The 16,573-nt window shown below is 44.2% G+C and overlaps 1 protein-coding gene across 1 annotated transcript in view; it reads left to right on the forward strand.

Moving 5' to 3' along the window:
• The window catches only part of Tg (thyroglobulin), a 180,146-nt gene that overhangs the window by 89,988 nt on the left and 73,585 nt on the right, over window positions 1-16,573 (forward strand). The window contains exons 38-41 of the mRNA XM_021183215.1: window positions 1,293-1,515; window positions 3,152-3,245; window positions 5,560-5,719; window positions 10,309-10,511. Coding sequence (XP_021038874.1) covers window positions 1,293-1,515; window positions 3,152-3,245; window positions 5,560-5,719; window positions 10,309-10,511 — 680 coding nt within the window. The remainder of the gene's footprint in view (window positions 1-1,292; window positions 1,516-3,151; window positions 3,246-5,559; window positions 5,720-10,308; window positions 10,512-16,573) is intronic.

The following is a 16,573-nucleotide window of genomic DNA, read 5'->3' on the forward strand; positions in this document are numbered from 1 at the left end:
TCTCTCTCTCTCTCTCTCTCTCTCTCTCTCTCTCTCTCCCCCCCCACCTTTGTCCATTCCTATCCCTTCACCTTGCTTAGTCATGAATCCATCCTCCATCCTTCCTCCATCCTCCCAAATATCCTTCCAGTCATCTATCTGTCTTTCTCTCCTCTGTCTCTCTATCCACATGTGGGATTTCTTCCATTGACCATGCACTAGGTTTAAAACACACCCTCTGTTGCCATTCATTTTTGATACTATTGTGTGGCAGAAAGGCCACCATTCTTGTTTCACACGAGGAAGTTTGAGGGTCAGACCCAACACAAACTTTGGGGGATATTCATCTGTTCTGTCATATGAGGGTAAGGTGTGCTCCCAGAACATTACACGTTCTGCCTTCACACTCTGTTGAGCCTTATGGCCAGGTCACCAACAGATATCACAACAGTTTTTTCCCTCAAATTCATAGCCCTCTCATGTATCTGCTATGGACTTTTTTTTTTATTGAGTAGAATATTTTGTTTTGTCTACTATAGGATATATGTACTCTCCAGCTAGATATTAGTCACAGCTCTCCATAACCTAGTGATAACTCAAAATGTCCCTAGATATGATCAGTATTTCCTCTGGTTATGAACAAACTTTACAGCAAGGTTCTTCAGGCATGAATACACTTCTGTTTACCAGCCTTCCCTCTTGCACTTCTGTTTGTCATTGCTATCACAGACACAGTTTTATAAAGTGAGCAGTGTAAAAAATAGAATGGCTTTGTTTTCTGTCAAAAAAAAAAAAAAAGCTCAGAGCAAGCCTATCTTAGGATAATAAAACTTCTTAGAAACATACATGCAAATTTTTGTATTTATAGTTTTCTTTGTACAAGGCCTAAGTCTTGTGAGGAACCATCCCAAGAAGCTATGGCATTGAGCCTGGGACCCACTAATGTTTACTGAATCAACTAATGAAAGGAAAGAGAGTTAGGAGGGGAAATAAATAGGGTAGATCCCAGTGAAGTGATTATGAGGTAGCTGTGCAGCTTGGTCTTCACATGGTTTCTTAACAACTGAAGCAGGGGCTATTCCCAAAACTCTTGGACTTTGTGCCTCGTGGAACAGCTTCTGCTATTACTAGTCATACTTGGTGCTGTTAACATTGAATGCTAACCTTTGCCAATTCTTAACTCTGGATGAGAATGAACCACTGACATTTTAAATCTCTCTCAAGCTACAGGAATATTTGTCTTCTTGCTAAACGTCATCTGGAATGCAAGTTCTTACTGTCTGTCCACCCCTCTGCCCTTGCCTTCTCACCAGGAATCCCTTTGGTCCAATCTGATGTAACATCCACACCTTCTGTACGCATTGATTCCTTTGGCCAGCTTCAGGGTGGGTCCCAGGTCATCAAGGTGGGCACTGCCTGGAAGCAAGTATACCGGTTCCTTGGAGTTCCATATGCTGCCCCACCCTTGGCAGACAACCGCTTCCGGGCACCAGAGGTCTTGAATTGGACAGGTTCCTGGGATGCTACCAAGCCAAGGTATGTAACAAGTGGCACCATTTTTGTGAATACTCGAAGAATTCCTATCTTGGCCTAATCTATCATGGTATAGCCTATATTCTAGTTAAAACAAAATATGGGAATGCATTCCATTAAATAATATTAGGGTAATACGTGTGCCCAGTTTCAATGGATCAGTGTTACTGTACTTAGAGGCAGGCCATTTGAAGAAGAGCTTGGGTGTTCTGTTCCAGGCAGTGATTCTGGCCAAGGAGGTGCTGCATTTACCATCATGGCTCCTCTTAAGTCTCCTTGGGGATTTTTTTTTTTTGCAGACACACGAGACTGTGGGAGACTAGGTTCATATGGGGCAGGCCTGAAGTGTCCACATGCATCACACCAGTCTTGTAGTTGTCAAAGCTAACAACATCTGATGGACTAAAGGTGCTTTCTCTTTTTTCTTTTCTTTTCTTCACCTTCTTTCCTTCCCCTATTCTTTTTTTTTTTTCTTCCTTTCTAAGATAGGGCCTTACTATGTAGTTCCAGGCTGGCCATGAACTTGAGTTCTTCCTACCTCAGCCTCCTGAGTATTTGAGACTATGTATGTATTACCTGGCCAGACATGTAACTTAATAGAATTGAAAATTCAGCATGGGGGGAGAAGATGAATGAGTTAATGAAAATAAATTTAAGATTAGGCCTCCCAACTAGAACAGTATAAGGAGCTCTCTTTCCCCTTCCCATTTTCTGAGCTCATCACTCATCACTTATCATTTCTCTTAATCAATCCTTTCATGTTAAACATTGACATGTGATGAATAATTCTGAAGTATTTTGTGAGAGAAGTGGCTTAGTTCTATAGGGTTTAGGCACTAGGTGCCTCTGCCACCTATGTTCCTCCTTGGGCCCCATAGCTCTGTCCTCAAGAGAAGTGTTTTCTGTCCACTGTATGGCTCTGGCTGCTGAGCAGGCACCTATTCCTAGAAGTATAAGATGAAGACTCCTGAAGCCTTGTGGTAAAGATGATGAGGATAACCTGAGTGGAATGGCAAAGGGGAGTGTGGTAGAGTTGAGTTGGTCCCCATTAGGAAACCTCAAACCCAGAGGCACTAATTAGAGAGCCTCTCTATTCTAGGATGTATAGAGAGGCAGAAGAGGTAGGTGGTCACTAAGATGCTGGGGAGACAGTAGTTAGAGAGTCCAGCATTGGCAACTCTTGGGAGATGATGAGTCCAGTGGCCTTGGGTAGTTGATACTTATGTGATCATTAGGAGAAGTCCAAGATGAGCCCTTAGACAAGGGGACAATCCTCTTCCCTGATGTGGAAGGTGGGTCTGACATCTCTTTTGAGGGCAGAGTTTGTGCAATGCAACAAGGAAGGACCAAGGTCCTGGTAGCTCTCCATCTCCTTCTCTGGCCTTGGTCTCTGGCAGGCATGTTTACCTCTGGATGGCAAGTTTCTCCACAGGCCTATGGCCAAAGAAGGCCATAGACATGCTGCTATTCCTACTTTCTGACCGTATCTATGACCTGGAGCTTCCTCAGTGCTCCAGAGCTACAGAAAAACCAGGCCTTTCACTCTGGCCACAAGAAGTGGTTTTGGAGGAGATGGAAAGGCAGCAACCCCCCCCCCCCATTACTATTTCTCTGAAAATCCTGTGCCTTATTTCTGCAGGGCCAGCTGCTGGCAGCCAGGTACCCGTACCCCTACACCTCCACAAATCAATGAAGACTGCTTATATCTCAATGTGTTTGTCCCTGAGAACCTGGTAAGTTAAGAAGCAGGCTGTGTTGTCTGGTGAATAACTCTCTTTGAAAATCCTTTTCCCACCTTCCCTGGGCTCTATGGGACCTGTGCTCCCACAGTATTATCCTTAGGGACACTGAGCTCCCTTTGTGAGGGCCAAAAGTGAGTGGGGGCAGCCCTCAGAGCTTTCCAGGAAGACTCCCATGTAAGATGTATGAAGATGAACTGTTAGATTATGATCTAACTTCCTGTATCAGCTTAAAGAGCCATTGCTGTCTTAGAGCTGAGTGATTGGAGGGTCATAACTCATGAGAGGAAAGGGAAGCAGGAACACTAGTAACAACATCCAGGGAACTTGTTGTGACTGCCAGCCCTGTTTCCTCTGGCTTACTGGTTGTGAGAGTAAACTGTACCTTGGATCAGACATAGCCTGCTGATCTCAGTGGGCACTGGCATGAATGCTCTCATTGGCCACAGTACAGTATTTTGGAGCCTTGAATGTGTTAAGGTTCTTTTCTGTACAGAGCTAGTTATACTACACACCTACCATGCTGAATTAAATCTGGGAAATAGCATTCCTTTCAGCTTCCATTCCTTCAGTGTCTTAGAGAAGGCAACTCAGGTTCTATGAGCCTAAAGTAGCAGCTTTGAGGGAAGGAAGAGAAGTAGCATGGCATCAGCTCTCCAAGCTCCTGTGAGAATTACAGCTTCAAAGGTTAGCGTTGGTCTGAGACCTTATGGGACAGTGACTCCTGAGTGGGCCTTGGGAATAGCAGTAGAGCTGGGGTGGTAGAATGGCATGGTGAGCTGGCATGGTAAGACCACAGTTGAAGAAACCAGATACTCAGACTGGAAGTGAAGAGGAATGATAGCCAGTGGGCATAGATGGGGTAGAAAAGGGATAATCAGGGGAAGTGGTGACCTGTCTGCAGTGTGACTGCAGGCCTCCTAGCCCCTCTCAGAAAGCTTAATCAGTCTCACAGATGAGAGGACTGGTGGCTCAGTCTGGAACATTCCCAGGTCACTCAGCAGAATAATTACAGTAGGCTGCTTGGGGCTAGAGTATAGTTGTTTGTGGCTTATAAGGACATTTTGTACTTATGACCTCAACCATGAGAAGATAAAACACAGGTGGATTCTCCCTCTTTAAGAAAATGAGAGCTAGCTGATGTAAGGACATGAGGGCTACTGGACAGAGTGGAGAATAAGACTTATTTCTTGACTCTGAATCTAGTGCTTCCTCTCCCACCTACCCTGTGGGTATTTGACTTATTATCTTAAGCCATTGTTATAGACCCATCATGGCCTTCAGGAAGGGAAGTTGTACTCAGCAATGTGGGACCTGCGCACACAATTGACATGTTCTGGAGAAGAGGCCCTAGTCCATGGATACTTTGAACTGCAATGGCCACAGTGGCTGAATGGACCCCTTGTGTTATCAATAGTGGATAACTACAGCCAACTTTCTCATCCCTTCCTGGCCTGTTACCAGTACAGCTATCAGTAGCTTTGGGGTGTGGAGGACTGGGGTTACTCTGCCCTATTCCACAGACCCTGAGACAATGAGGCTGAGTGTCAAAGCTAGGCTTCTATGAGGTCTAAAAAATGCCTGCCTAGAGAATCCATACTCTCACATAGTAGGGATCTTGGGATAGATTTTCACCAAGGTAAATGCCTCTGAGTATGATGGAGGCAAGATGAGACCTGAGATTTAGGATTTGTCACAAGGACCAGGAAGTCTTCTGAAATAGACTAGGATCAAAGCAGGGAGGAAATAGATTCCCAGGTCTGTATTGAGTGTGGTTCCTACCCCTGCTCACTGTGAAACATTTGCAGAGCATCCTTACTTCAATAAGCCTCCATTCTTCTACCCATGGAATGGGCAACAGTAACTACTTAGAGGTGACATCATAGACTTTCACAGCTTCACCATACATACTTGCTTTCCTCTCTTGAAGTTCAAGATCAAAGGCCATGGGGATACACCCACCCCCTGTTACTTATCTTCTTAGTGTGCACTTGGCACACTTCTCCCTTGTGTATGTCTGTGTACAAATTCCTTTTCCTTAAAAGGATGCTGTTTTTATGAGATCAGAGTTTATACAGAGATCCACAATCAGGTCTCCAAAGAAAGTATGATGACTTTCTGAGCTATGGGATTAGACATCAGTGTGTGAATATTGAGGAAAACAATCATCCCCTTGGATAGTGTTAAATGTGTATCAAGGCAGAGCCAGCAAGAGGACTAGTGGGGGCTCAGAGTCTGTTTTCAAGAATGGTAGTTGTCCCTCCCACAAGCTCAACTTCAACCTTTTCTATCTCTATAATCCCTTCAGGTCTCCAATGCATCCGTTCTGGTGTTCTTCCACAATACCATGGAGATGGAAGGCAGTGGTGGTCAGCTGACCATTGATGGCTCCATCCTGGCTGCAGTTGGCAACTTCATTGTAGTCACTGCTAACTACAGACTGGGGGTCTTCGGCTTCCTGAGTTCAGGTGAACTGTTGGTGTTGGTGCCAGGGAAATCAGTATTCCATCACCATAGAGATAACTAAGACCATTTGCTTAAAAGAGGAAGTACTGGCTGTCATGGCCAGTATGACCTTAGATCACCCTCCCTTTCTCAGTGTGTGAGATCCCTCTTCTTTAAGTAGGGATGGTTTTCCTCTACTTTCAGAGCTAAGGAATACAGTGCATTCAAAAGGCTTTTAAAGTCCTTGAGTATGAGGGTTGAGCATCATCACTGATTTCCAAGGATCTCCTTTGAGTCCTGGGAAGACAGGGGAAAGGCAGAAGGATCAGAAAGAATGTGGGTGCTCCGGAGGGGTGAGCTAGGGGGAACATTTGGTGTGATGTTTTAAAAAAGGGCGAGGCTGGCCTACACAGCAGGCAGTAGTTAGTGCAGAGCATCTTATATCTGATGGAGATATTAATGAAAGGAAGCTGTAGGCTTAGGTTTGGAGCAATGAGTTCAGCTGAAGCCATGTGTATAAATGGAATCTTTATTCTCCATCTGGACAGATGCTGGGTAGTGTGCGGTGTGAAGGTTGTATATGGTACTGGAATGTTGTGCAAGTTTCTCTGCAGTGTAGTTATTAACTTTCTCTTTTAAAAAGGAAAAAATCCTGTTCACTTTTCTGTCCTCTAGGCAAACACAAGCTGTTTCTTAGGAACTTTAAGTGATATTCAGGGCTGAGCTGACCGAAGCTGGCCCCAGAGAGCTCTTTCCAGACACAGCTAACTTTGGCTTAAGGCTTCTTTAGACAGCAGAATGACTTTCCATATGTCCTCTATCATGAGGGGGAATTAGGATTTCAGGGAGTGAAATCTTCTTTAGAATTCATATCCTTCTTGACAAGCAAACACTTTGACCTCTGAGGGAAGGTCACTGAAGCTTCCAGAACACCCAGTCTTTTCTGACTTATATCATTTGGAGGAAAAAAAAAACTAAAAAGCTATCAGTTGGAGGGCAAGCGTTACATACACTTGAGAGGACTTGTGTTTATTAGACATTCTGACTGATTCCCTCAGTCCTGAGGCAGCACTAACGTCTGTCTGCCATGCCATTTTTTTCAGGAGGAAAATCAAGGCTCAGAGAGGTCGGGTGGTTGCAGTTCATCTACAGACAGTGGCAGACTGAGCTTTAACTTGGCTCTCTGCTGCTCAGATGGCAGCAAAGAGAAACCTTGACTTCTTATGTGGCTTCTCAGATGTTTAGAAAATACTCTGGACACCGTGTCCATCAGGCTTCCTAGTGTGCTTTCATTTAGCCAGGGAGACAGACCCTTGTGCTTTGTTCACTTCACCCCTGGTTGCAGGGTACCTCCCTCATTCCAGAGCTTCTGGGTCTGTTATACTTTGCTTCCCTGCAGATCTGCTCAGGGAGAGAAGAATTGGAAGTCCATAAGGGAAACCCATTTCCTCCACTCTGAATCCTATTGCCTTCTCTTCTGGTAAAGAACCCAGCCAGAGCTCTTGAGTACTGAGTACAGGGAAGAGGGAGGCAGGGTAGACAATGGGCCTCCAGGCCCATGGTGTAGGAACAGAGTGGTTATGCTCTGAGTCAGGAGCCAGACGGAAGACCATCGGCCATAGTAACCACACACTGGCATGGCCTCAGTCATCAGGTACACGGGGCCTGTTAGAAGCTCTTGTATCTTCTCTTGCCAGTAAAATAGTCTCATAGCCTACAATATGTACCCCCTCACTGCAGCTATTTCTGCTCTGAAGATAAAGCTGGCCCTGCTAAGAGCACTGGTGAGATACTTTCTAGGTGTCAACATGTTCAATTGTATTTCAGAATAAAAGCATAACTTTGATACCTACTACAGGGTAGTCCTATTGCCTTTATAGACATTAAGTTGGTCATCAGCAGCACTGAATGAAGCTTGTTCTACAACCACCCTTACTTTACACATGGAGAGAATCAAAACGCATGGAGAATAAGTAGCCTTCCCAGGGCCCCTGTGTGAGGCAAGTATTGGAGCCAGGATTTCGTCAAGGCCCATGCCTTTCCACTTCCACTGGAGTCTATGGACACTACTAGGTCCCATTGGGGCACTCTATAGTTGTTGAAGAAACAGAAGAGAGCCATTTATGTAATAAAGGGACAGGTAGATATATATATTGGGTGGTCCTATCCAGAAGGCTGGGCACCTGGAAGTATGGGAACAGGGAAAGAAGCACAAACATAATAACAGCATGATATCCAGAATATCTCCACTTACATTGGTCTCCCTCTGTGAACCAATTCTGGGGAGTGTGTGTGTGTGTGTGTGTGTGTGTGTGTGTATACGTGTACACGTAAGGAAGGATCAGGATCCTCAGGGCAAGGGCTTGGCCCTACAGGACTACAAGGAAGCATCACAGATGTGCTGAGCAGTATTTGGCACTGCTGGAGCTGACTGAGTAAGAGGCAGGCCTTGAGGGCCTACAGTCAGGAGATTTGATGTGGTGGCAATGAGTGGGTGAGGGTTCTGGAAACCAGCACTTGCACTCTGTAATGCTTGTCATAAAATTCTCGGAGGTGTTTATAGAGTTGGATTGACTTTTAAGACAAAGAGTTCTAATTGTGAGTTAGGATTTGAGTTCCAACTCAATCTCACATTTGCTTCTTGCATCTAGACAAGTTTTTATACTTCAAACAAGTGAAAGTCAAGGTTGAACCAGACCCTTCACAGCACAGTGGCCTATCCCCTGCCTTAGTGTGCCTGGGGAGAATATGCCCTGGGAGATATAGACACCAAAGAATTTGTACATTGGGAAGGGTAAACACTGAAAATTTGGGAACTGTGCCCCAGGACTACTTTCTGCTTTCAGCAATTCCTGGCACAGCTCCTGGCACAGAAGGAAGCCAGATTTATCCTTGATGGATGCAGGTCTTACTGAAGAACCCCAGTTCTTATTCCCAAGAATCTAAAGACTTCCTAATGACTATGCTAATCCTCATCACAAGGAGGGAAGCTGACTACACGGGCAGCAAGCGTCAGGAAGAGTCCTCTCACACTATTCCTGATGATGCAGGCTATGGATGTCACTTCCTAGACTCACAAGCTTTGCTCTTACTCACTCAACACCCTGTTCTCCTGGACTCCCAGAGGTCCAGAGGAAAGAAACACATTGATCTTGACAAATGGAACTCAGGAGCAATCCAGAAAAGGCCACATCGAGGGCAGCTTTTGCCAATAGCTTCACCAGACCCAGAACATGAAAAGCATTTTAAGAGAAGAGAAAAGTCCACAGCTGTAAGAGTAGTTTGTGTTATTTATGTACTCCAGGCTGCTGTTCTCTTCAGCTTTGCAAATACTGGGTCAGGCAACCCGAATGTAAGATTTTCCTACCTTTTCTATTTAGGAATATGGGGTCTTTCTGATACTTTCTTGTTCTATATGGAATCCCCCCAATCATAGCTATACCTGTGAAATCTCGTGAAGAGTTACAAATGAAGCTTGAGGGAGATGTGGGCTATGTATATATTTGCATGCAGATGGTGATGGGAGCTGCAGAGTGCATGCTCTTTCCTTTTCTCTTTGTTGCAACAATATATCTAACAAGAGTACTTTAAGGAAGTTGGAGTTTCCTCTGGCTCACTCTCACATTTTGAGAGTATATCCCATCATGATGGCAAGAACTTACGGTAGCTGATAACAATGTCCCTGCCCTCAGGATGCAGAGAGGCATGAGCACTGGTGCTCTGATCATTTTCTCCTTTTCACTCAGCTCAGGAGCCCAGCTCATGGGATAATATCTCCCTCATTCAGTGTTGGTCCTCCTCCCTCAAGTAAGCCAGCCTAGACACTTGCTCACAGTTGTACCCAGAGACTACTGTACTAGATGATCCCAGAACATGCCAATCTGATGGCTTCTAAGGGCAGATTCTGAGAAGCTGACATGTGTATGAACTCAGGATGATACCAGAGTGAAGCCTAGTATTCACAGTCTGATACTGGAAGACCAAATAGTGCAGTAAACCAACAGGGAGGCTTTGTTATTACAACATGAAACAACCAAAGAACACTGTAGTGTTTGAAAAGAGCTAAGGAGATGTATACACTTTTTGTTATTTTGTGTGTATGTATGTGAGTAATTTCATTTAATATGGTGCTGCATCTTCAACAAATGGTTATTAAATTCTATGATATAGGAAAGAGACATGGGTTCAGTGGCACACTTTTAAAGCCACAGAAGATTAGGCATAAGAAAGATTGTTCTTCCTTGCCTGGCCTGGTCTAGCCTCTGTTTGATGGATCCACCTGTAATGGAATCTAAGCCATCAAGTGGGAATCATGACCTTCCCTGGGCTAGAACTAAACATGCATAGCCTCTGCTCTGCCATGGCTCAGAGAGCAGAGACATTTCCAGTCTCCTGACTAGTCAGTCCAAAGCTGAAAGACAAGTCAAATTAAGTTTGATTCCAAAGCCCAGGTTCTTCACAATGTTCCCACCTGTGTTTGTTGCTTATGGTACTGGCCTGGGTGGACATGAGCCCAAGCCCCCACAAGGAGCCTTGTATCTCACATAGCACTGTGATTGGAACATCTAAAGCTGTTAGGACACTCAAGCTAATGACGTCCCTCTTTTTGCAGGCTCTGATGAAGTAGCTGGCAACTGGGGGCTGCTGGACCAAGTGGCAGCTCTAACGTGGGTGCAGTCCCACATTGGAGCATTTGGTGGGGACCCTCAGCGTGTGACACTGGCAGCAGACCGTAGTGGGGCTGATGTGGCCAGCATACACCTTCTCATCAGCAGGCCTACAAGGCTCCAGCTCTTCAGGAAGGCGCTGCTTATGGTAAGTGGCAGGACTTGCTTTCAGTACTACTCGACAATCTCCCTGACTTTGGAGACTGGCTGGCTGTGGTTGTTGTTGGTCTTCTCTCATTCCCCATGCTATCATTGTTCCTGCTCTAACTATCACTCCAGGCATGAGTGGTGCAGGAGGCTAAAAGGCTTCCTGACTGCTTTCCTCTCAGGTGGAAAATTCTACATGCCTGGGCTCCTCTATCCCCTGGATTCTTATTTGGGTTAATGTTCTTGTCAGTGAAGAAAACTCACTACTCAAGAGTTTATCTAGTGGGCTGAGATGCCAGTGAAGTGAGAATGCTGCTGCTATTGCTCATGGTTCACTGATGTTGATGGTGACAAGAAGGAAGAAATCTGTCACAGACTAGCTTCTGCTTGTATAGAGCATCTGGCTGGTCAGCAGCACTGTGTTAGATGTTGGAGTTCCATGATAAATCAGACACACCTTACTTCACAGGAGGCTTGTGGGTTCCAAGGCAGGAGACACAACATACATAAGGCAGATATTTTTAAAGGATCATAAGACACTTAAAAAGAAGCCCCTGACAAGGATAAGGGATGGTAACAGTGTGAAGAGTCACAGCCCTGCAGGGAATATCTGAGTGAATTGCTAAAGGCTGTGGAAGCATTGACCATAGGTAAAACCTTGGTGACAATGACAGTGTGTAGACAGTGTTTGCAGTAGTGCCTGACTGGTGCATGCATGGAAACTACGCAGGGGGGTTGCTTGTGCATTTGTCCAGATATTTGCTTGTCTCTTCTTATGAACCTAGCCATTTGTAAAAGTCTGATCAGTGGCACTAAGGACATTCCAGAACTTGGTCTTGCCAAGTAAGCTAGGCTGACCAGTGAGACTTGGGGATGGAGCTGTCTCCTCCTCCCCAGTGCTGGGAGTATAACCATATACTGGCATATCCAACTTTTTTACATGATTCAGATTTTACAGATTTTTAAAATACATGTTCTGAAGTGTGGGTGACCATTATTGCTATCTGGTGCCAAAACTATTTTTATCTTCTCATGTAGATACTCAAAATTCACTGAATGGAAGCCCTGTACTTTCTTATCCACAAAGCCACAGCAAGTCTCTCTTCTCCTTCCTTCTGATTTTCTCTACTCTAGGACTTCATGTTGCTAAAAACATGGGGTGTTCATTATTTCTGTATTTTACATAGCATATCATCTCTAAGATTCACCAAGAATATACTAATTTTATAAATGTACTCTAGATATGAAAAATATTCCATAGTAAGGATTGACCAGTGTGTGTATACATCTACTCATCTGCGATAGACACCCATTATTTTCTTTCTGGCTACAGTACTTCTAGGAGCAATGGGTACATCTGAGGCTTTTAAAGAAGCCAGGAAACTGGCTTGAGATCCCATCATGGAAAGATTCCCTTAGACCTGAATAAGAAGAGAGTTTGAGACATGAGTATTACAGGCATAGAAATAGTGAGGAGGCCTCCAGTAATCCAAGCTAAGGAAAGACGAGGTATATGGGGAAAGGACTCAGTCAATAAACTTCAGAACATGTGTTTAGAAATCCATAAAATCTGGATCATGTAATTAAGTTGGATATGGTAGTATATGCTTGTATTCCCAGCACTGGGGAGAAGACAATTCCATTCCTGAGGCTCGCTGGCCAGCCTAGCTTATTAGGCAGAACCAAGCTAGAGTAATACCCTATGTCAAACAATTACAATACACAACAACAGCTAATGATTTGTGCTTAAGGACTGAAAGCCATGTTCTCCTCTGGCTTCCTCGTGTGCACGAACACAATTGTGCCTACACATACAGTTACACACATATATGCACATGTAAATCCACATGCACATGCACACACAGAAACAAGGGAAGATGAAGGACCATTTAAACCAAAACCTTGAGCCTAATCCTGCTTAGACTGCTTTTGCCAGTAATTCTAAACCAGATATCTATATACTCTAGCCTCATTTAACCCTTCTGAGACCCATACCTTTGATTATGTGGGAGGAGAATGTCACTGCTTGACCAAAACTGATGCTTGATGGTATTGTCACTGTCCCTGACAGAGAGAAGAGCCACTTGCTTCTCTGTTTCCCTCTTTGAGCTGCAGGGGGTTTTCCATTCCTTGGACTTTTCTATACCTGTGCATATGGTTTCATTCACAAAGAATACCCCCATCCTTTTCCCCTGCCCATTCATCATTTAAAAATTCCTTCCAGACTTTTGTCTCAGAACTAAGCTCTTTCTATGGTGTGTGTTGCCCAAATATTTCCTGTGCAGCACCTGTACTGATTTCCACAAGAAACTGATTATTTTCAGGGCCAAGTCAGCCTCTGCTACATGTCCCATATCTGAAGAAGAATGGCTAGTGTACCTTGCCCTCCACAGGCCCCGGCTGCCTGGCTCAGCACACCTAGCAGTAAGCAAGTGCTATGCAATGGACACAGGCAGCCAGTGTGCAAGTGAATAAACAGGTAATGTGGTGTTCTCAGGGACCCAGGGATGCCTGTGAGCCAGATTCTTCCTGGCATATGCTTTCTTATGCTTCTTGCAGCTTGGTTCCATTCTGATGTATATCCAAGTGATGAGAGCTTGGAGCACGAGGGTCTTCCAGTTCTTAGTGTTAAACTCGGTCTTTTGTGCTCTAGGCTGATCCTGGAGGTATTCCTCTCAGCCTCTGTCAGCAACCAGACCCTTTTTAGGACCTAGAGATGCTTGAATGCCTTCACTGGGTCCAGAAGGCAGACTTTTCTTTGTGGAGTTTTAAGTGTTTGAGGAATGTCAGAAACAAATGGCAGTGCATTTAAAAATAACCCCTCCGTCTGCTTTACACATTTGGAAGCAGCTTTTACAACCACTCCCAGAAGTCCTTGGGATCGGGTGAGCTTATTTGGAACTGAGCAAATAGAAATGCTTCAATACATTCATGGCTCTTGCAGTGTGCTTTACCAACTGATGTTTGGGGAGAGGGTGGAAGCTGCTGGCTTATTCCTAAGATCTAGTGCTCTCTGTGAACCCTGGTTTGGGGACTGTTGACACAATCATCCAGAGAAGCTGCTGTGCTGGTAATATTTAGTGTCCTGTACTTGACAAAATTTTCGTTATCTTATCTCAGATGCCTCCCACTGACTGGCACAGGGTCTTTATTTTGCTTTCTAGCTTGAGATAAGAAATGTGAGGCTTCGAGAATTTCACCAACTTAACAAAGTACACGTAGCAGAGAAGAGACCTCATGAGGGATCAGGACCTAAATCCAAGTCATCTGTTGTTCCTCATTATATAGGTGCTCTTCTGGTGACAGAGTTCTCTCAGCATCTTAATGAGGTCGTACACATCTTTAACCCCAGCACTTGGGAGGCAGAGGCAGGTGGATCTCTGTGAGTTTGAGGCCAGCCTGGTCTACAGAGTGAGTTCCAGGATTAGCCAGGCTACACAGTAAAAAGACGTCTCAAAAGCAAATAAACAAACAAGATGTACTTAAAAAGTGGTCAAACTATGACTAGGTAAGCCTGGATAATGATCCTTTGGCAAAACCCTTCACCTAGAATTTTTTAGCATAAAATTAGTATATTTAATTCTACTGCCCAACACATTAAGAAACTGATGTGGCTAAGGCTTCGGAGGTGCTATCTACTCTAGAAATTTGAGCCTCTTACTACCTCCAATTCCAAAGGAATCCACGTCTTCAATTGAAAAAGTCCCAGGATAACTTACCTGCTCTGGGCCAGGTTCAAAAAGAAATTAGCTTGGTATAGCAACAGATCTGACAGAGCTGAGTTAGGCCAGGTTTCCAGGGAGAGACAAGGCTGTTAACCCAGAACTGTCTGTTGTTCTCCCGGTCAGCTGCAGCCTCTGGAATTCAGCTGAATCTGTACCCTTCCTTCCCTGCTCCATTCCCATGTGACCATGGCCATCACAAATCCTGGAAAGTGCCCTGCTGTGCCAAATCTCAAGCCTATAGGCTATATATGTCCAAGGATAGGTATGGAAATGGCCCAGAATCTTTGTAGATGACATCATGGACTAATCAAAAGATCAGACACCCCTCTGGGCATATTTATCCTCAGTGGACAGTGTATGTTAGGTCCCTGGAAATCTCTTTCCCAAGGCCCCAAGCCTTGCCCATCTCCCAGTGTAGGTAACCCCTCCGTCTGCTTTACACATTTGGAAGCAGCTTTTACAACACTCCCAGTGTAGGTAGTTGCCATGGTCATGGTATCAGTGTAGTTTCCACTAGCAACGAGATAACATAGTTATCGGCTTTGAGGATTTCTGCCTGATTTTTTTAAATTACTATTTTATGTATATGGGTATTTTGCCTATGTGCATGGTGCCTGCAGAGGTCAGAGAGGCTATTGGAACACCTAGAATTAGAGTTACAGATAACTGTGAGCCAGGGCATAAGGGTTGAAAATGGATCCCAGGTTCTTTGAAAGAGCACCCAGTGTTCCTAACCACTGAGACATCTCTCCAGCCTCCTGCCTGACTTTACATTCTTATTCTGCTAACAAGAGTGATTCTCATTCTACCATATCCAAATATATCCATTCTTTCAGGATTTTAATGATCTTATCAGGTTCTTAGCACTCAGCATTGCCTCTGGTTTGTAGTCCACAGCCAACACTGTGGAGGGTGAGAGAATTCTGACACGGTCTCACAGACTGTTGCCTATGATTGATGCCTGTAACACAGAGGGAGTGTTTTCCTCTAGCTTGTCTCCTTCTAAACTGCTCTGGCCAGTCTTGAGCACAAATATTTCTGTACAGGTTTTATAATGACTTTATTGATGTTTTTCTAATAACTCTCCTGGAATTTGAGTACAACTTCACAGAATTTTAATCTATTGATTTTATGGGTAGATCTACGTCATTATAATGTCTAGTCTTGGCCCATGAATTAAGCTGATAACAGAATGGTGAATACGATATTCAAATGTCTTTGGATCATTTCATAGAGTTTTAGATAGTTTTTCCATGGAAGTCTTTGTAATCATGAGTTGAGACCCTTAGCATGCCATAATTTGGTTGCTGTGTGAATGGCATATTAGTTTTTATGGTGTTTTCCAGTTGGTTGATACTTGTGTTCAGAAACAAGCTGATTCTAAAAGGTTCCTACCTCTAGCATTAATTTGAATGTCTTGTCTGCTGGGTACATGAACTAGCTTAGTTCTATACTGCTGGAGCAGTCTCAGATGGAGTGACTTAGAGACCCAGCACCAAAGCAGCTCAGAGGATAGAGCCAATACCTTCTATTTACAGAGCATTTCATAAGATGAGAAGCTGAGTGTCTGTGATAGTTTGAATGAAAATTCCTCCTATAAGTTCACTGGAAGTAGCATTATTTGAAAGGATTAGGAGGTGTAGCTTTGCTGGAGAAGATATGGCATTTTTGGAGAAAGTGTGTCACTGAGGGTGGGTTTTGAGGTTTCAGAAGTGAGCCAACACTCATTCTTCCTTCTGCCTGTGGTTCTAGATATAGAATTCTCAGTTCCTCTCCAATACCATGTCCCACTATGATGATAAACAACAAATTTCTGAACTGTAAGCCAGCCCCATTTAAATGTTTCCATTTTTAAGAGTTGCCATGGTCATGGTATCTTTTCACAGCAATAGAAACCTTAACAGGACAGTTTCTGTATTATACTCAGGGCACTGGTTTCTTATAGAAGCTTCTCTACCACCCCAACATGGACTAATCCGCTTCAGTAGGGCTGAGTTTGAGTAGTGGAGGGTGAAGGTATCAGAGGGATGGAGAGGAAGGAAGGACCCTGTTGATCCACAACTTGTGCTAAAGGTCCTTAGTAGATCTCTTTTCACCCTCAAGACTCACTGGACTCACCTTTTTTCTCCATTTTTTTTGATTGAGTTGGTAAGGCTCTGCATATTCATCTTCTTTATTACATGTTACCTATTAAATTTCTCTGTAAAATCTACATTATGCCTATATTTAAAAGTACTTTTCTGACACTGGCCCTGTGCTTTACTGTGCCTGATATGAACTCTCATCTTCTCTTAGCTCTCCAGCACCAAGCTGAGTTCATTGTGTCTCTGTCTTTGTT

The sequence above is a fragment of the Mus caroli genome, chromosome 15, assembly GCF_900094665.2.
Source record: "Mus caroli chromosome 15, CAROLI_EIJ_v1.1, whole genome shotgun sequence".
In the NCBI taxonomy this organism is placed as follows: domain Eukaryota; kingdom Metazoa; phylum Chordata; class Mammalia; order Rodentia; family Muridae; genus Mus; species Mus caroli.